A 22,031-nucleotide genomic window follows, 5' to 3' on the forward strand; every position below is an offset into this window, starting at 1 on the left:
ACAAAAATGTGAGCTCAAACCACCACTTTCCAGCTTAAACCCCATTTGTATCCACTTGCTTTGTTGTGAACATAACTTTAAACGTCCTTTTTGTAGTCCTTAGTATGTTTCAAAAGCCATGTCTTCATGAAACAATCTAAATATCCATTGACAGAGGAACAGATAAAGAAGATGTGGTACATATATACAATGGAATACTACTCAGTCATAAAAAAGAACAAAATAATACGATTTGCAGCAACATGGATGCAACTGGAGATTGTCATACTAAGTGAAGTCAAAAAGAGAAAGAGAAATACCATATGATATCACTTACATGTGTAATCTAAAATATGGCACAAATGAACCTATGAAACAGAAACAGACACAGAGAACAGACTGTGGTTGCCATGTGGGGGGTGGTATGGGAGTGATGGACTGGGAGTATGGAGTGAGTAGATGCAAACTATTACATATAGAATGGATAAACAACAAGGTCCTACTGTATAGCACAGGGAACTATATTCAATATCCTGGGATAAACCGTAATGGAATAGAATACATTGAGTATTCTCATAGACTACTCATAGAATACTGAGTCACTTTGCTGTATAGCAGAAATTAACACAACACTGTACATCAACTATACTTCAATAAAAAAATAAATTAAAAAAAGCCATGTCTTCATACTTCATAGCAATGTTCTTGTTTTCAGCCTCAACTCTATGCAAAATCAAGAGTTCTTCCACACATCCTTTACACCAGCTTTAAAACTAAATTCATCACCAAGCACCCTACCTCAGCACAGAGGCTTTAGATGCTACCTACAGTATCTTTCATAGGTCTCGTTTATAATTATATATTTTTTATTTTTAGCTGTCTTCTTATCTCAAATCTCTCTGGCTGGGAAAGTATCCGGCCTATCTTTATTTTAAATATTACTTATACAGCTAGTTTTTTATACTCACATGCAGGACCTACATTTTCACCTATTATATTTAATCCTCTTATATAAAGGGCCCGTAACTCCAGCCTTTTAAAATCTTTGTGAACCCTGATTCTGTCATCCAGTATGTTCACTACCTTTCTCATCCTCCTTTCACGCATATTCCTCTACAAAGAGGGGAGAAAATTCTCTTCCGTCCTTTCTACACTCGGTTTCCTGACCAAACAGTATTTATATCTAGGTCAGATGGACCACTGCTAGCCCATCTGCGGTATTCAATGCATTCTAAACAACTAAAAGAATTAAAATATTACATGATACTTATACTTACTTCTCTGCCCTCAAATAGCATCCCATACTAAGGCTACTTCTCCTATGTTACAACTGCAGAATGCTGAATACAAGATTTTTTTACCTCTTCTCCCCAATCTATACTTATAATTACAGAAAACTGGATTCATACTGAAGGTAGTCAAATCATTAGTCTATAACTTAAATAAATGAGCTAATATCTTAAGAACCTCAAATTTATAAATTCTAATGACACGGTTAATCCTCTTTTACTCAAGCCACAACATTTTTTATCACAGTACTTTAGACTTCTAAAAAAATCAGAAAGATTTACAAATGCAGTGCAGGCATTCCCTAGTGAAGATGGTGGCATGTTTTCTGAATTATGATATAAAAAAATTCACTTCTGAGACAGGGCATCTTTAAAAAGAGCTAGTGCCTAAACAATACTATTTTGTTGATGCCCAAAACCAAGCCAATAAAAATATTTCTTCCCATAATCAGAAATAGATTGTTAGCCATAGAATGCCTCTGCAAAACAATTCTTACATTTTCTTTGAAATATTGTCTCTAAAATTAACTGAAACTTTATTTATATGACTGTCTGTGGTTTCCACGTATGCCTAAAAGGCACAAGAAAAAGATAAAAATATCCCAGAATTGGAAAAGCAGTCATTATGTTTGGTTTAGCTTATTTTCATATTTTTATTTTTAAAAACCATCCAAATTAAAGTTCAGCATTTCTCAATAGAAGAAAAGAAAGAGAAGGCGATTTCTTTACACAAAAGCAGCAAGACTAAATTCAGCATCCTCTAAATTAAATTTGGGATTTGACTTATTAGCAAATGAATGCCTTAAATCCTTTCCCACAAGTCATAAAGTTTAGTCTTCATTCTGAACAGAATTACCTTTCATTTATTTTTTTTTCATGGAAAGGAATTTTACTTTAAATATAGCAGCGTGTACATCTCAATCCCAAACTCCCTATCTATCCCTCCCCTCAGGTAACCGTAAGTGCATTCTCTAAATCTGTCAGTCTGTTTCTGTTTTGTTCATATAAGTTCATTTGTATCATTTTTTTTAAATTATTTTTTAGGTTCCCCATATAAGTGATATCATATGATATTTGTCTTTGTCTGACTTACCAATACTTCACTTAGTATGATAATCTCCAGGTCCATCCATGTTGCTGCAAATGGCATTATTTCATTCTTTTTAATGGCTGAGTAATATTCCATGGTATATATGTACACATTCTCTTTATCCATTCATCTGTTGCTTCTATGTCTTGGCTTTTGGGCATATATCCAGAGAAAAACATGGTTCGAAAGGATACGTGCACCCCAATGTTCATTGCAGCACTGTTTACAATACCTTTCATTTAGAATTTAAATACATGAAATACTTGTTGTGTGGGCAGGAAAGATGGCAACAGAAAATAATTTCAAGTCTAATACTATGCTCTGAACCCAGGTTTATCCTCCGAAAAAAATAAGTGAAGTTGGTTTCTAATAACACAGCATTCTTTTTTTTTTTAACATCTTTATTGGAGTATAATTGCTTTACAATGGTGTGTTAGTTTCTGCTTTATAACAAAGTGAATCAGCTATACATATACATATATCCCCAAATCCAGTGCCTCTTGCATCTCCCTCCCACCCTCCCTATCCCACCCCTCTAGGTGGTCACAAAGCACCGAGCTCATCTCCCTGTGCTATGTGGCTGCTTCCCACTAGCTATTTTACATTTGGTAGTGTATGATATGTCCATGCCACACTCTCACTTTGTCCCAGCTTACCCTTCCTCCTCCCTGTGTCCTCAAGTCCATTCTCTACGTCTGCGTCTTGAATCCTGTCCTGCCCCTAAGTTCCTCAGAACCAATTTTTTTTTTTTTAGATTCCATATATATGTGTTAGCATACGGTATTTGCTTTTCTCTTTCTGACTTACTTCACTCTGTAGGACAGACTCTAGGTCCATCCACCTCACTACAAATAACCCAATTTCATTTCTTTTTATGGCTGAGTAATATTCCATTGTATATATGTGCCACATCTTCTTTATCCATTCATCTGTCGATGGACACTTAGGTTGCTTCCATGTCCTGGCTATTGTAAATAGAGCTGCAGTGAACATTGTGATACAAGACTCTTTTGAATTATGGTTTTCTCAGGGTATATGCCCAGTAGTGGGATTGCTGGGTTGAATGGTAGTTCTATTTGTAGTTTTTTAAGGAACCTCCATACTGTTCTCCATAGTGGCTATATCAATTTACATTCCCACCAACAGTGCAAGAGGGTTCTCTTTTCTCCACACCCTCTCCAGCATCTATTGTTTGTAGATTTTTTGATGATGGCCATTCTGACTGGTATGAGGTGATACCTCATTGTAGTTTTGATTTGCATTTCTCTAATGATAAGTGATGTTGAGCATTCTTTCATGTGTTTGTTGGCAATCTGTATATCTTCTTTGGAGAAATGTCTATTTAGGTGTGCTGCTCATTTTTGGACTGGGTTGTTTGTTTTTTGATATTGAGCTGCATGAGCTGCTTGTAAATTTTGGAGATTAATCCTTTGTCAGTTGCTTCATTTGCAAATATTTTCTCCCATTCTGAGGATGTCTTTTGGTCTTGTTTATGGTTTCCTTTGCTGTGCAAAAGCTTTTAAGTTTCATTAGGTCCCATTTGTTTATTTATGTTTTTATTTCCATTTCTCTAGGAGGTGGGTCAAAAAGGATCTTGCTGTGATTTATGTCATAGAGTGTTCTGCCTATGTTTTCTCTAAGAGTTTTATAGTGTCTGGTCTTACATTTAGGTCTTTGATCCATTTTGAGTTTATTTTTGTGTATGGTGTTAGGGAGTGTTCTTACTTCATTTTTTCCATGTAGCTGTCTGGTTTTCCCAGCAGCACTTATTGAAGAGGCAACACAGCATTCTTTTAACACAGCATGCTTTTAAACATTTCTGAACCTCAGTTCTTCCAAATTATAGAATCCTGTTTTCAGATCTTGCATTTACATTAAAGTCCAAATGCTAACCAAAGCTTAAAGTGTCACTCTGAGAATACTCTCAGAATACTCTCAGATCTTGGCTGAGACCAAGAGTCAAAAAACCTGGGTTTGAATGCTAGCTCTGCTGCATCTGAGCTGCTAGACCTTAGTGAAACCATTTAAAACTTCCTAATCCTCAATTTACCTACCTTTAAATTAGATATACTACCTCTAATCATCTAATGTGTGAGTTCATCACAGTCTGTGAATTGTATGTAACTGTTAGATATTAACATTAATGTTACATGCTAAAAACTTGTTCCGCTACTACCACCTTGGTAGGGTAAGATTTTTTTTCCATGTAAATCATCACAAAAGGGTCACTACCACCCTGGAATCAAAAAACCACCTAGGCTCTGAGCCAAATCACCTTCAATTAGACTAAAATTTTATTAGGCCTATCTCTGGTCTTGAAGTTGCAGGAGTTGCTCTAGATTACACAGTATATCACAGTTACTCAATTATTGCTGTTAACATGCAGAATAGTTGCACCTCCCTAACATATAAAGTAAAGCACAAAGCCATAAATAATAAGACAACAAAAATTTAACAGCTAATGTTCTATTATGTTTTAAAAATGGGCTTTGGGGACCTCCCTGGTGGTCCAGTGGATAAGACTCTGTGCTTCCACTGCTGGGGCACGGGTTCCATCCCTGGGCGGGGAGCTAAGATCCCACGTGTCACACAGTGCAGCCAAAAGATAAAAAAATAAAATAAAATTTAAAAAATTTTTAAATAAAAATTAAAAATGGGCTTTGTTAGATAAACAAATTTATTCTGTACCTGACAAAGCACAATAGACATTAGAGGATGAGAACTGCTATCAGTTACGAAAAAATTAAAAGAAAAAATTCCCAATGTAATCCAGCACTTCAAATATTCTTTAAATATTAATCTGGCTCCCAAAATCTTGAAATGCTTCATGAAGAATCAGCCAAGATGTCATCTAGGAAAATCTTAGGTGAGGAAAAGTTATGCTACCTCTTAACACCTCGGTTTCACCAATCCAGCAGCACACGGCTCTACTTGTTATTGGAGAGGCACTGACAGCACTTGAACATGGGAGTGTCTGTCACACAAAGAAAAAATATCCATTTACTAACTATTAAAATCAACATGTGTCTCTCCATCACTACTGGAGAAATATCAGAGGCATCACAGTATCTATGCCTTAGCTTTCAAAACACAAAAATTATTCCTTCTCAGTCATAGCTAAATAGCTAGAGTCAAATCATGATCTCTCTCTGACCCAATAATGTCTGCTGTTCTTGAAATTTATGAAGGTGGTTCACTGTTCATATTTTCAAACTGATGTAGTTTATATCCATCCACACATTGATGTGAGGGGAGGTAGGAACTCATAAAAAGTTCTAAAAGGTCTCCAGTACCAAAATTTTCCCCTTTCAATCATTACTAAAAAGGACAGTGAAGCAGAGTTTTAAAGCTTTAATAGTACAAACACCAGTTATCCACACCATAAGACCAATTATTACTATTTGCAGGCATGTGGAAGAGAAGAGAAAGGAATACAAGGGCTCTCTTAAAAACCTACTTTTCTCCTCCATCTGTGTGGTAACTTTTACCTTACCCAGAGCACTTGACTTCTGACACTTCTAGTCACCCAGTGTGGGGTTTTTTTCCCCCAAACAAGCAATTATCCAAGACACCTGCTGGGTGTCCTACAATTTTACAATTTAACTCACTGATTAAGGTTAAGGGCTCAGTCCCACAAGACTGACCCCCACTTCAGATATCAATTGCATGTAGGTTGTACAGTAGTACAACTTCTGTACGACTTGGCTATAAATCGGAGGTTCCCGTGCCCTCCAGCCCTTTGGATTCAATTAATTTACTCAAGTGGCTCAGAGAGCTCGGGAAAACATTTTACTTACATTATCCAGTTTATTAAAGAATATGATAAGGAATACAGATGAACAGCCAGATGAAGAGATACAGAGTGAGGTCTGGGAGGGTCCCAAGCATATGAATTTCTCTCTCTGTACAGTTGGGGTGCATCACCCTCCCAGTAGGTGCACGTTTCACCAACCTGGAAGCTCTCCGAATCCCAACTTTGGGGATTTTTATGGTGACATCGTCACGTAGGCATGATCAATCATTAATTCCATTTTCAGCCCTTCTCCCTTTTCAAGAGAATAGCAGGTGGGGCTGAAAATTCCAAGCTTCTAATCATGGCTTGGTCTTTCCAGTGACCAGCCCCCATCCAGGAGCCATCCAGGAGCCCACCCAGAGTCGCCTCATTAGAACAAAAGACATTCATATCACCCAGGAACTTACAAAGGTTTCAGGAACCCTGTGTCAGGAACCGGGATCAAAGACACTCATAACACTTAGGAAATTAGACGGACTTCAGAAGCTCTGTGCCAGGAACTGGGGGCAGAGACCACTATGTATTTTCTATTATCTCAAAGATCCTCACGTTCTTTCCCCATTTTTAATGCCTAAACTCAAGATTTACCCTCTCTGTGTGTCTACAGAACCCACAGCCTTCTTTACAAAACTGGGTTTAACAATCAAAATTAAGCATTTAGAAATGTACCTTTTATCCTCAGCGAGGCAGAAATGGACACTCATTTGCTAGGACAAGAAAATTCATAATTTTCAACATCAGTTTTATTCCTAATAAATATTTCTGATCCAGGCTAACAAGAGAATGAACAATTCTTCCTCTGGGGGAGGTGCTGCAATATGTCAAACAAACAACAACAATGACAGTAACAATAATAACATTAACAAGCTACCTCATTTATTGAGCACTTACTTTATGGAAGACACTGTTTTAAGCATTTTATTTATATTTTTCCCATTTTACCTTTGCAGTAACCCTATGAGATTAGTATTATCATTATCCTCATTTTATAGATGAAGACGGCTGTTCAAGAAGTTAAATAACTTGTCAGAAGTCATACCGTACAGGTGGGATTTCAACCCAGGCAGTCTCCTCTTCATTGTCATATTATACCAAATGATCGCTCAACAAGAACTGCTTTGATGAACACTGCTCATGTGTATGTGTGTGTATGTAAACATACACACAATATAAGTGAATACACAAACATACATACATACACACATATATGCATTCTCTAAACTTTATAGTCATACTGAAAAATACTTTAGTGATCATCTTCTCAGTCTCATTTTACCACCATAGATCCACCACCAGACAGAATGTCCTGGTCATCACAAATTATGCTCCACCATTAAATTCCTTTAAAACGGCTGACAAAAATAAAGCAGTTGAACTGCACTATTATAAAGCAACATACAGATTCTGTAACTGGAAAGAAAGAATTCAGATTCTGATTTCAAGGCCAAACTCAAACCATGACTGGTCACTATTAAACCAACCTTTGGTTTTGTTTGTCTGTGTTTTTGTTTAGTTGTCACTAAAACAACGACCTAGAAATTTTCAGAAAAAAATATAATAAATATTTGATTAGTGACACACTATCACTGAAGCTACTAGACTAAGATTGTGACTAAAAGAATCAAAGGAATTTTTCAGCTTCCAGGTATATAAAAATCATCTATTTCATCTTTAATATTAAAGAGAAGATTAAACAGGAAAAAGAACAGCAAAACAGACTTCCAGAATCAGTATATTCAAAGTTTACTGTATTAGGGCGATTATTTCTAATAATGTGTTACAGTTAAATCACCAAATTATTTAAAAGTAACTGCTACATAAATATAACCATAAATGAAACATGAAAAGAAAAATATCATTATAAAAGTACAATAAAACAATACCAACTTACCAGTTCAACTCCCTGTGGAAAAGGTGTATCATCCCAGTCCTTCTGTGGAAACCTCTGGATTATTTTCCCCAGACCTCCTCCTGACCCTATTAATAAAATCAAAGTGAATTTGGTTATAGGGTACTTAAAAATCTGAATACTCATATTAATACTTATTTCTAAATGAATATTTGTTGAATAAACTGATATACTGATTAAACATTTTCAAGTTTTAAAGGGTCTAAAACTACCTTCTAAACATAACACTGAAATGATAGGCAATCCCTATCCTATAGACTCTCAAAAGAGTAACACGTATGAAAAGCTAGGAACAACAGACAGAGGCATTAAAATTGGAGTCTCCACACCATGGGAGCAACTGCACTTTGTTCCCAGTAAGGAAAGCCGTCTTCTCAGTATCTCAAGTTGATATTTAAGAAGAACTTTTCTATGGAGACAAAGTAATTTTAAGTGACAAATGAAATGGTACCATTAGCACTAAGCTTCAGTTATGGGTTATAAGCACTGTTTTGGGTTAAATAAAGATTTTTAGAGTGGCCTGGGAACTTGACCATTGTCTAGACAGGGTTTTTCAACATCAGCACTACTGACAGTTTGGGCCAGATAATTCCTTGTTGGGTTGGAGGCAGGGGGCTGGGAGCTATCCCATGCATTATAGGATATTTAGCAACATCCTTAGCTTCAACCCACTAGAAGTTAATAGCACCCCACCTACAATCACCAAGTTGTTACAACCAAAAATGTCTCCAGGTCACTGCCAAATGTGCTTTGGGGGGGCAAAAATGCCTCTGGTTGAAGACCATTGGACTATATATAGCATTATTGTTATAAAATTACCCTGTGACACTAAAAACCAGATCAACTTAAAATTGAACTTTGGGGATATAATCTGTGAGTAATCTGGGGCTAGAGACTACATGTTAGGCCTAATTGCTTTCTGCCATACTTTAAAATATATTTATTTATTTGGCTGCACCAGGTCGTAGTTGCCCCAAGCAGGACCGTCATTGCCGTGTGCGCGATCTTTTAGTTGCAGCACGTGGGCTCTCAGTTGCAGCATGTGGAATCTAGTTCCTTGACCAGAGATCGAACCCGGGCCCCCTGCATTGGGGGCGCAGAGTCTTAACCACTGGACCACCAGGGAAGTCCCTCTGCAATCCTTTTTAAGAGCTTCATGTGTTTGCATATTCTACATGTTGTTCCAACTCTGAAGTCAAAGCAACAACATTCTGATTATTTGGACATCTAAGTAAAGGAAACCTTAACACCTGATTCAAATTTTGTTTTTCTTCACTGATAGCTTCATTACTTTTTTTTATTTTTTAATAGATCTTTATTGGACTATAATTGCTTCACAATACTGTGTTAGTTTGTGTTGCACAACAAAGCGAATCAGCCATATGCACACACGTGTCCCCACAACCCCTCCCTCTTGAGCCTCCCTCCCATCCTCCCTATCCCACCCCTGTAGGTCATCGCAAAGCGCCAAGCCGATCTCCCTGTGCTATGCTGCTGCTTCCCACCAGCCAACTATTTTATATTGGTAGTGTATATATGTCGACGCTACTCTCACTTTGCCCCAGCTTGCCCGCCCACCCCATGTCCTCAAGTCCATTTTCTATGTCTACCTCTTTATTCCTGCCCTGCAACTAGGTTCATTAGTACCATTTTTTTTTTTTAGATTCCATATATATGTGTTAGCATATGATATTTGTTTTTTCTCTTTCTGACTTTCTTCACTCTGTAGGACAGACACCAGGTCCATCCACCTCACTAAAAATAACTCAATTTTCTTTCTTTCTATGGCTGAGTAATATTCCATTGTATATATTGCCACATCTTCTTTATCCATTTATCTGTCGATGGACATTTAGGTTGCTTCCATGTCCTGGCTATTGTAAATAGTGCTGCAACGAACATTGTAGCACATGTGTCTTTTTGAATTATGGTTTTCTCAGGGTATATGCCCAGTAGTGGGATTGCTGGGTCATATGGTAGTTCTATTTTTAGTTTTTTAAGGAAGCTCCATACTGTCCTCCAGAGTGGCTATATCAATTTACATTCCCACAACAGTGCAAGAGAGTTCCCTTTTCACCACACCCTTTCCAGCATTTATTGTTTCTAGATTTTTTGATGATGGCCATTCTGACCGGTGTGAGGTGATACCTCACTGAAGTTTTGATTTGCATTTCTCTAGCAATTAGTGATGTTGAGCATCTTTTCATGTGCCTCTTGGCCATCTGTATGTCTGCCTTGGTGAAATGTCTCTTTAGGTCTTCTGGCGATTTTTTAACTGGATTGTTTGTTTTTTTGATATTGAGCTCCATGAGCTGTTTGTACATTTTGGAGAGTAATCCTTTGTCTGTTGTTTCATTTACAAATATTTTCTCCCATTCTGAGGGTTGTCTTTTTGTCTTGTTTATGATTTCCTTTGCTGTGCAAAAGCTTTAAAGTTTAATTAAGTCTCATCTGTTTATTTTTGTTTTTATTCCCATTACTCTAGGAGGTGGGTCAGAAAAGATCTTGGCTCTGATTTATGTCAAAGCGTGTTTTTCCTATGTTTTCCTCTAAGAGTTTTATAGTGTCTGGTCTAACATTTAAGTCTTTAATCCACTTGGAGTTTATTTTTGTGTATGGTGTTAGGGAGTGTTCTAATTTCCTTATTTTACATGTAGCTGTCCAGTTTCCCAGCACCACTTATTGAAGAGGCTGCCTTTTCTCCATTGTATGTTCTTGCCTCCTTTGTAGTAAATTAGGTGTCCACATGTGAGTGGGTTTATCTCTGGACATTCTATCTTGTACCACTGATCTATATTTCTGGTTTTGGGCCACTGCCATACTGTTCTGATTACTGTAGCTTTGTGGTATAGTTTGAAGTCGGGGAGCCTGATTCCTCCAAGTCCGTTTTTCTTTCTCAAGATTGTTTTGGCTATTCGGGGTCTTTTGTGTTTCCATATGAATTGTAAAATTTTTTGTTCTAATTCTGTGAAGAATGCCATTGGTAGTTTGATAGGGATTGCACTAAATCTGTAGATTGCTTTGGGTCGTATAGTCATTTTCACAATATTTATTCTTCCAATCCAAGAACATGGTATATTTCTCCATCTGTTCATGTCATCTTTGATTTCCTTCATCAGTGTTCTATAGTTTTCTGAGTACAAGTCTTTTGCCTCCTTAGGCAGGTTTATTCCTAGGTATCTTATTCTTTTGGTTGCAATGGTAAATGGGAGTGTATCCTTAACTTCTCTTTCTGATTTTTGCTGGTGTATAGGAATACCAGAGATTCCTGTGTATTAATTTTGTATCCTGCAACCTTACCAAATTCATTGATTAGTTCTAGTAGTTTTCTGGTGGCATGTTTAGGATTTTCTATGTATAGTATCATGTCATCAGCAAACAGTGACAGTTTTACTTCTTTTCCAATTTGTATTCCTGTTATTTCTTTTTCTTCTCTGACTGCTGTGACTAGGGCTTCCAAAACTATGTTGAATAAGAGTGGCGAGAGTGGACATCCTTGTCTTGTTCCTGATCTTAGTGGAAATGCTTTCAGTTTTTCACCATTAAGTATGATGCTTGCTGTGGGTTTGTCATATATGGCCTTTATTATGTTGAGGTAAGTACCCTCTGTGCCCATTTTCTGGAGTGTTTTTATCATAAATGGATGTTGAATTCTGTCAAAAGTTTTTTCTGCATCTATTGAGATGATCATATTGTTTTTATTCTTCAATTTGTTAATGTGGTGTATCACACTGATTGATTTGCATATATTGAAGAATCCTTGCATCCCTGAGATAAATCCCACTTGATCATGGTGTATGATCCTTTTAATGTGCTGTTGGATTCTGTTTGCTACTGTTTTGTTCAGGATTTTTACACCTATGTTCATCAGTGATACTGGTCTATAGTTTTCTTTTTTGTGATATTTTTTTCTGGTTTTTAGTGTCAGGGTGAACATCTGATTCAATTTAAAAAAAAAAATTCACTATCATCTCTCATCCTCATCCCTGTGAACTGAACTCCCCGGCCCTCACCTAGACTTTAAAATCACTTTCTGACCAAATCTTACCTTTAAAAGATAAACAGAAAGTTAAGTTCATTTTACTGACCAACTCTGAACTATCTGCTAAAACCGAGGTCACGTTTGACAAAGGCAAAATGAAAACATTCTCAATTAAAATTAACAACTGTGCTCACTTCGGCAGCACATATACTAAAATTAACAACTGCTGCAGTATAGTAACTCTTCATATACCCGTATTATAGGAGAATAAAGGATTTCATTAAGAGTAAAGTAGGGCTTCCCTGGTGGCGCAGTGGTTGAGAGTCCGCCTGCCGATGCAGGGGACACGGGTTCATGCCCCAGTCCGGGAAGATCCCACATGACTCGGAGCGGCTGGGCCCATGAGCCATGGCCGCTGAGCCTGCGCGTCTGGAGCCTGTGCTCCGCAAGGGGAGAGGCCACAACAGTGAGAGGCCCGCGTACCGCAAAAAAAAAAAAAAAAAGACTAAAGTAAACTAAAAGTGATTTATCATAGGCATTCAGTTTTCAAAATCCACCTCAAGCATCACCACTTCTTACATTCACATCAAGGCTAATTCAACAAATTACTAGATACTGGGATACACAATGAAAAAGATATGGCCCCTATTCTCAAGGAACTGATAAGCTATTAGGAGAAACAAAAAAATGAACTGATAATTTCAGTATATCATGGTAAGTACAATGATAGAAGAGAACCTAACCTAACGTAGCAGAGAAACCATGGAAAACTTTACAGAAGAAATGACAGAAAGCTTCTTGTTCTTTCAGTACCATCTTTATATGCCCAAGTACTTGGCATACTGAATGCCTCGCACTTAGCTCATATGGAGCTAAATGTTTATTTTAATAGATTCGTTAATATTGACAGAAATTGTTTTAAGCTTACATCTCCTCTCTTTTTTTTTTTTTTTTTTTTTTTGCGGTACGCGGGCCTCTCACTGTCGCGGCCTCTCCCGTTGCGGAGCACAGGCTCCGGACGCGCAGGGGCACGAACCAGTGTCCCCTGCATCAGCAGGCGGACTCTCAACCACTGCGCCACCAGGGACGCCCTCCTCTCTTTTAAAAAAGAGAGAAATGCATGTTATTTATCTCATCATATTTAACCAGGTGTTCCTATATTGTTTATTCAGTTCTGAAAGTCATACTTCATGCATTGCAGGCTCAGAAAATATTTTAACACGTTAATTTTTACTAATTATAAAATTAACAAATGTTAACTGCAGGAAATTTTTTGAATATATAAAAATATAAAGAAGAAATCACCCATAATCCCACACCTGAAGACAATTACTGTTAACGTTTTATCCTAGGCTTTTTTCATAAATGTATTTTTTCATCAGAATTGAGATAATACTAAACCTAGATTTATATAATGCTTTACTATTAATATTTTATAATGGGCCCTTGATCATAATATGCATTTTCTATTTTCTCTATTATAAATAATGCTACGAAAAACATCTTTCTATATAAATCTTTATCCTCATCTCACTTTTGCCCAAAAAATTCTTAGATATACAACTAATGGATCAAAGAATATGAAAATTTTAAAGACTCACACAAAGCCAAAGGGCTCACCAGAAAGATATTAATAATTTTTTTACGTTCTGTGTATAAGAATGAGACTGGCATTTTCACTACATCCTCACCAACAACTGTTATTTTAAAATTTGTTTTAGTTAGTGCCAATTTGAGAAGTAAAAAAGTTCCTCGTAAGCAGGAGCATAACTTTCAAAAGTTCTCCAGGAGCAGCATATTATTTATTGATTTCATAATGATATGCAGTCTTTCAATAATATGAAAGCTTAGTTTGAAATGCTGATGTAACATTTATAAGTGCACATAGAAATACGATTCATGAGTGATAGATTTCATATGATAATGTTATTTGTAAATGGAAATTAGGTTATAAAAAGGCAAAAATAAAAATGCTAAAATTGATATTTCACAAGTAAAATGTGGAAAGAGCTACAATAACTTGGTTTTGAATATCAAATATGTAAACTGATGCAGCTAACAACTTTTGAGGAACTTAGGAAAATACCTTACAGAAGTAAACAAACATTGTCTGATCCTTGTTTCTTGGATTTTAAGAGTTTAGTCTGAATGTTTAAACTTATTTCCCAAGTTTATATAATTTATATAAAACCATTCTTATAGGAAGTACTGGTTGTATTTAAGAATGCTGACAAGATGACCTTTTACATTGAGGAGCAAGCCACATTGAAGGAAGACTGTTCTAGAGTCAAATGTCCACCAGTGTACTGATAATTATGTCCAGAGATGAAACAGGTCATGTAAGTCAGAGTGAGTGGCTGTGGAAGCAGCTCCTATCTGCACTATGTATTTAATGCGGCTGGGTGACTGGGTAGGGAGAGAGAGAAATTCCTCAAAAGAAACGGGACCACTTCTTAGAAAGGAGAGGTGCTAAGCAGACAAAATTGTGGTTGTTCACTGCATTGCATGCAGCTAAATTGAAAAAAAAGAGGGGACGGTTATTAGTCAAGGCCTTCATGTTTTTCTTTCCAGCCCCTACTCTTCTACTCTTCTACTATCATAAAAATAAGAAATATGATGACCAAATGGAGTTCATACATAAAAAGGGGGACTCTTGGCCGGATACCAGCACATTTGGAAATAGCCTTCTTTGAAAAAAAGTGCAAATGCTATACAAACTGCCCCAAACAAATTTAGGAAGGGTGAGGAAATACTGGCGTGATCAGGCACACTTTTCCCTCCTTTACGTGTGGTAAGCCACTTTCCCTTGGGTCCTAGTAGGGCTGCCAGACTACCCAACCCAGCCACAAGGATTAGCAAGTGACCTAGGATGATCCAACCACTCAGTCAAAATGACTGTTTTAGCCTTACCATATGACCCCAGGAAAGTCAAATAGTATTCTCGGGGGTTACTAAGTAGTATGCTATAGGTGCGGAGTTGTATAAGGAAGAAGTTCATCTGCAGAAGAACTGAAGAATTAGTAGGGGTTAGTTAAGTGAAGAAATGTAATACTCTGCTCTATACAAAACAGGATGCTTGATATTTGTTGACTGTACCAATTGACAAAAATTAATCGTTTAAGTGGCTTGTGTATGCTTAAAGTGTAAACGTACAAAATATATACTAATTTGTTTAACACAGACTCTGAACTTTGAGAATTACTCTAATGCATAATTCGCTAAATCTTCTGTATATTTATCTAAACAACTAGATCATTTATCTAAACAACAATCAGTGGTTATCTACACTAGACTTGTTTTATGAAGTCCAGCTGCCCATATCATCTTCTATCGAAAATGGCACCACCCACAGCTCAATGAAGGGCAGCAGTCATGCTCAGAAGCACACAATCCTGTCTCTCCTCTCACCAGCCAAAGAGAAATTATGAAATCATTATTTTGGTTATCACATTTACTGCTACTTGCCTGTTTTCACTAGAGTGAAAACAGTGATTTTGGCCTGCTTTGTTTACTGATGTATCCCAGGCATTTAGAACAACTACTAGTATATATTAGATACTTAATAAAATACTTGTTGAGTCAATGAATGGGACTATTAGGTGGGCAAGGGCATTTATAAACCGGAAAGCAACTTATGACCAAAGTGACCTGGCTGTAAAAGGTATCCTAGACAAACCTGATTTCTCTGCTAGGAAATTTTGAATAGAAGAATGAGAGACTAAAGGAGCTAAAAAGATGTATCAAGACTTGCGAGCTCAGGCAACCACAGGGCGTCAAGCCAGTTATAGAACAGGAGAAACCCCGGCAGAGACTTGCCAGTAGAACAGGTCTACCTCCAGTAAACTCTGGCAGCACTGTTGCATCTGTCATCAAACTCCTGAAGTATTGTAATGATATTCCTCCTTCTTAAGCTAGAATGGACCTATGATTCCTTGTCAGTAAAGAATCCAAAGTATAATACACTGTAAGAGGCACTCTGATAAATCAAGCCCTTTCAAACTGGTAAAGGGTTTGGAAAATTTTACATAAAAAGATTTAGTCAGAAAACTTTTTTTAAAAAGTTAAGAAGCACATATGAGAACTTTCTCCAAATATGTAAGGAGCTATTATGTGGAAGAAGATAAAGTGGAGCAAACTAGAGCCAAAAACTATAATTCAGAGGAGATATTTTTGAGTCAGTATAAAGGAAGAACCTTGTGAGAATGAGAACTATCAAAAACAGAATGGGGCTTCCCTGGTGGCGCAGTGGTTGAGAGTCCGCCTGCCGATGCAGGGGACACGGGTTCGTGCCCCTGTCCGGGAAGATCCCACATGCTGCAGAGCGGCTGGGCCCGTGAGCCACGGCCGCTGAGCCTGCGTGTCCGGAGCCTGTGCTCCGCAACGGGAGAGACCGCAACAGTGAGAGGCCCGCGTACCGCAAAAAAAAAAAAAAAAACAAAACAGAATGAACTGCCACAGAAAGCAATGGTTAGAACGAGTTTTAGTACAAGCTACTAATTTTTGTGGTCTGGAAAACCGGGTAGAACGGTAAGAGGACAAATCCAAAAAAATATGGAAAGCAGACTACTACAGCAATTCGTTTATTCAACAATAACAATGCCAGGCCTTGTGTTAGGTGCTAAGGATAAAACCTGCTGTGAGGACATTTAAAACTTGAATTGGGGTTTTAAACAGCACTTAAATGATTAAGTTTTGTCAATAAAAGGACAGATGTAGGCACAGTACAACAATGGGTAAAGATTAGGGAAGAAAATAATACTGTTTAGAAATCAGGTCATGAGTCTAAGGAAATAAGGGCTAGAAAAACTAAAAAGTTCCAAATTTTGGAACAGAGATATTTCTTATTCCTATTTTTTTTTTTTTTTTTTTTTTGCGGTACACGGGCCTCTCACTGTTGTGGCCTCTCCCGTTGCGGAGCACAGGGTCCAGATGCGCAGGCTCAGCGGCCATGGCTCACGGGCCCAGGCACTCCGCGGCATGTGGGATCTTCCCGGACCGGGGCACGAACCCGTGTCCCCTGCATCGGCAGGCGGACTCTCAACCACTGCGCCACCAGGGAAGCCCTCTTATCCCTATTTTGGCATAATAGCAGCATCACTTAAGTTCAATGATGAGAAATGTAATTCTTGAGAATCCAAATAAAATGATAAGTAATGGTATATCCAAAAGAAAAATCTTAGAAGCAGACATTCTTTCATGCTTTAAAAAGCAATTCATTAAGTCTGTTCTCTATACCTGTGAGTCTGTCTCTATTTTTGCTATGAGGCGGGATGGGGTAGGAAACTGAGAGGTACAAACTACTATGTATAAAATGGAAAGGCTACCGGATGTACTAGACAGAATAGGGAAATACAGTCATTGTTTTGTAGTGACTTTAAATGGAGTATAACCTATAAAAATACTGAGTCACTGTGTTGTACACCCGAAACTAATATGATGTTATAAATCAACTATAGTTCAATTTTTAAAATGCAATTCAAGTTGTCTAAAAGTGCATGATGCATACATGGTGACTTCTTTACACAGTGACTGTTTTTCAGATGATTTATACACTTAGCAAACTTTACACTCAGTCCACGTGTAATACTGCAAAACTATTCATGAATAATTATGGAAATTAAAGTATGGACTTTCTGACTGGCTAACACATTTCAAATATATAAACCAAATAGCAGAGTAAATTTATTAATATCTACATGCAAAAGCAGAAGTCTCTAGCTTTATTAGTGAAGAAGGTATTTGTCTTTGTCTGGTGTATTTCACTTAGAGTAATGCTGGCGGGAAAACAGGGAGAGACTGGTAAAAGAGTAAAAACTTTCAACCATAAGATGAATAAGTCTGAGGATCTAAGGTAAAACATGGTGACTACAGTTGATAACACTGTATTGTAAAACTGGAATTTGCTAACAGAGTAAAACTTGTTTTCAAAAAAAAAAAAGATAAATATGTGAAGTGATGAGTTAATTTAACTAGATGGGGGAATCCTTTCACAATGCATATCTATACCAAATCACCATGATGTATTCTTTAAATATCTTAAATTCTATTTGTCAATTTTACCTCAATAAACAGTTGGGAAAAAATAGTGAAAAGCCAAAAAAAATTTTTTTTAATTAAGGGTACTAACAGAAACTTTTAAATAGGAATATTACACAAATGAAACAGTAACCTTTATGACTGACCTTTGAAATAATTTTACAAGTAAGTGAACAGATAATGTAGAGCAATACATCATCTAAAATGTCCTCTTATTTTCATCAAAGATTGCCCATCCCTTGGTTCCTAACTGACCCTCATCTCTCCCAAGGAGGACAAGAACAGAATCGACATAGATTTGTCCTTAGAGAGGAAGTAGAAGAATTCTGATAAAGAAACATGGCAGACATAGTATATCTGTCCTCTGATTAGTATATTGGAAAGAACCCAGGCTTGGACGTTAGTCAGACTTAGGTTCAAATTCAGGCTCTGCTATTTCATAGCCTTGTGACCTTGAAAAATACACCTAATCTCTCGAAATCTGTTTTCTCAACCTCAAAATATGGTTAATATAATGCCCATCACACAAGGTTGCTATTAACAATGAGATTACATACCCAGCAGCACAGAATCTGCCACAAAAGACAGGCTTGGGACAAGAAAAAGTAGGTCAATTTAAGACTTACTCTTTTACTTGAAGAATATAATTTAAAGGAGCTCCCATTGTTAATATTATCTCCTTAACGAAAGTGAGGTACCCAAAGCCTATTAAGAAACCAGTGGCAACCTAAAGGACAGCCTTTAGTTGATATCTGTTTTACCCTGTCCCAATCAACACTTTTATTAATTACATGGTGGAAAACAGAAGACATCCTCTTCAAATCTATAAAAAGCAAAAATCTAAGAGAAGATGGAGATGGAGGTAGCAGAAATGTAGCTCATCAATCTGTCTGAATTCCCATATAAAAAATAGCATCAAAATATCACAGTGAACTGGCATAAAGACCAATGTAACAGAATAGAGAGCCCAGAAATAAACCCTCATGTATATGGTCAAATTATCTTTAAGAAAAGTGTCAAGGCTACACAATTGGGAAAGAATAGTTTCTTCAACAAACAGTGCTGGGAAAACTGGATATCCGCATGCAAAAGAATAAAGTTGGACCCTTACCCTACACCACATAGAAAAATTAACTCAAAATGGATTAAAGACCTAAACCTAAGACCTGAACTACAAAATTCCTAGAAGAAAATAAAAGGGAAAAGCTTCATGACATTGGATTTGGCAATGATTTCTCAGATACGACATCAAAAACACAGGCAACAAAAGTAAAAATAGACAAATGGGACTACATCAAACCTACAAACTTCTGCACAGCAAAGGAAACAATCAACACAGTAAAATGCAACCTGCAGAACAGGAGACAGTATTTGCAAGCCATATATCTGATAAGGAGTTAATATCTACAGTATATTAAGAGCTCCAACAACTCAACAACAACAATAAAAGCCAATTTAAAAATAGGCAAAGAACTTACATGGACATTTCTGCAAAGAAGACCTACAAATGGCCAACAAGCATATAATAAGATGCTCAACATCACTAACCATTAGGGAATACAAATCAAAACCACACAGGTTAGGATGGCCACTATCAAAATTCCAGAAAATAACAAGTGTTATTGAGGGTTCAGAGTAACTGGAACGCTTGTGGATTGTTGCCTAGGATATAAAATGGTACAGCCCCTGTAGAAAACAGTATGGAGGTTCCTCAAAAAATTAAAAATAGAATTACCATATAATCCAACAATCCCAATTCTGGGTATATATTCAAAAGAATTGAAAATAGAATCTCAAAGAGACATTTGCACATCCATGTCCACTGTAACATTATTCACAATAGCCAAGAGGTAGAAGCAACCAAAACATCTATTAACAGATGAATGGATAAAGAAAATGTGGTACATACATACATGGAATATTATTTAGCCTTAAAAAAGAAGGCAATCCTGTCATATGCTACAACGTGAATAAACTTTGAAGACATTATGCTAAGTGAAATAAGCCAAATACTGCATCCTCTTATATGACAAATGTAAAGTAGCCAAACTCCTAGAAATATAAAGTAGAATGGTGGTTGACAGGGGCTCGGGAAGAAAGGAAAGGGGAATTTTGTTCACTGGGTATAGAGTTTCAGTTTTGCAATTTGAAAAAGTTCTAGGGATCTGTTACAAACCAACATACACACACACACACACACACACACACACACACACATATGTAGTAAACACTGATGCACTGTATATTTATATTATGCATTTTTTACAACAATTTTTTAAAAAATAGCACAACCAAATACTCATGGACAACATGCATAAGAAAACTAGGTGAAAAGGTATCTCCAAAATACTCCAATGGGAGAAAAATCATAAACATCCACCAAATCTGGAAAGTATCTGCATCTGTGCAGGATTAAGAAAGAAACAACAGTAATGGTTTGAGAATAGGAGGACCCCAAAATAGCCAACAAGTATTCATTAGAAAGCAGAATGGCCAATTTGAGAGCAGCAGCTCAAAATGGAACGGCAAGGACAACATTTCTGCAGCAAGGACTAAAATTGCTGGAGCAGTTTAAGCCCCCACACTGGAGAAACTGCAGGGAGTAGAATCAAAATTGAGCAGAAAAGGACTTATACTACCTGACTTAAAGACTTACAACTAAAGCTAGAGGAATCAAGACAATGTGGTAGGGACTTCCCTGGTGGCGCAGTGGTTAAGAATCCGCTTCCCAATGGAGGGGACATGGGTTCGAGCCCTGATCCGGGAAGAGCCCACATGTCGTGGAGCAACTAAGCCCATGCGCCACAGCTACTGAGCCTGTGCTCTAGAGCCCACAAGCCACAACTACTGAAGCCTGTGTGCCACAACTACTGAATCCCGCGTGCCTAGAGCCCTAAGAATCCCACACACCGCAACAAAGAGTAGCCTCTCTTGATGCAACTAGAGAAAGCCTGCACGCAGCAACAAAGACCCAATGCAGCCATAAATAAATAAATAAATAAATAAAATTTAAAAAGACAATGTGGTACTGTTATTAGAATCAATAAATTGGACAATAAAAGAAAACCCATATGACTGTCTCAACAGATGCAGAAAAAAGCATTTGACAAAATTCAATATCCATTCATGATTTAAAAAAACACTCAGCAAATAACAAATAAAACATCCTCAATACATTAAAAAGCATTTATAAAAAGCCTATGGCTAACATCATACTTAATGGATATAGACTTAAATGCTTTTCCACTAAGATACAGAAAAAGGATGTCCACTACCATGACTTCTATTCAACATTGTACTGGAAGTGCTAACCAGTGCAATACAATAAGAAAAAGACACAAAAGGTATACAAATGGGAAAAGTATAAGTAATATTGTCTTTATTTGAAGACAACCTATAGAAAATCCTAAGAAATCTTAAAAAGCTACTAGAACTAATAAATGAGTTTAGCAAGACTTCTAAGGATCAATATAAAATATTCATTGTATTTCTATATACTAGTAGATTTCTATATACTAGCAATAAAAATTAAAATTTAAAAAACATATGCCATACATCAAAAATCATGAAATACTTAGGGCCATTAATAGGTAAATGGATAAAAAAAATTGTGGTATATTCATACACTGGAACATAATTCAGCACTAAAAAATAAAACTGCTGATATATGTAACGACACGGATAAATCTTAAAATAATTACACAGATCAAAAGAAGCAAAACACAAACGAGTACCTGCTACAGGATTTCATTCACATGAAACTGCAGAAAAGATAAATCTACTCTATAGTGATAGAAAGCAAATCAGTGGTTGCCTAGGGATGCATATTAGGGATCAACTTGAATAAAAGAGGTATGAGGGAATTTTTTAGAGTGATGGAAATTTTCTTTATTCTTAATGCCGTGGTGTTTACGTGAGTAAATACTTCTGCTACCACAGAGTTAAGACAATCA

The 22,031-nt window shown here is 36.9% G+C and overlaps 1 protein-coding gene across 4 annotated transcripts in view; it reads right to left on the reverse strand.

The window, feature by feature from the left end:
- SBF2 (SET binding factor 2) overlaps nt 1-22,031 on the reverse strand; it is a 458,044-nt gene that overhangs the window by 364,546 nt on the left and 71,467 nt on the right. For all 4 annotated transcript variants that reach the window (XM_082659346.1, XM_082659345.1, XM_082659347.1 and 1 more), the window contains exon 2: nt 8,043-8,128. In XM_082659346.1, the coding sequence (XP_082515472.1) occupies nt 8,043-8,128 (86 nt within the window). The remainder of the gene's footprint in view (nt 1-8,042; nt 8,129-22,031) is intronic.

This window comes from Grampus griseus, assembly GCF_964374135.1.
Source record: "Grampus griseus genome assembly, chromosome: 8".
Classification (NCBI taxonomy): Eukaryota; Metazoa; Chordata; class Mammalia; order Artiodactyla; family Delphinidae; genus Grampus; species Grampus griseus.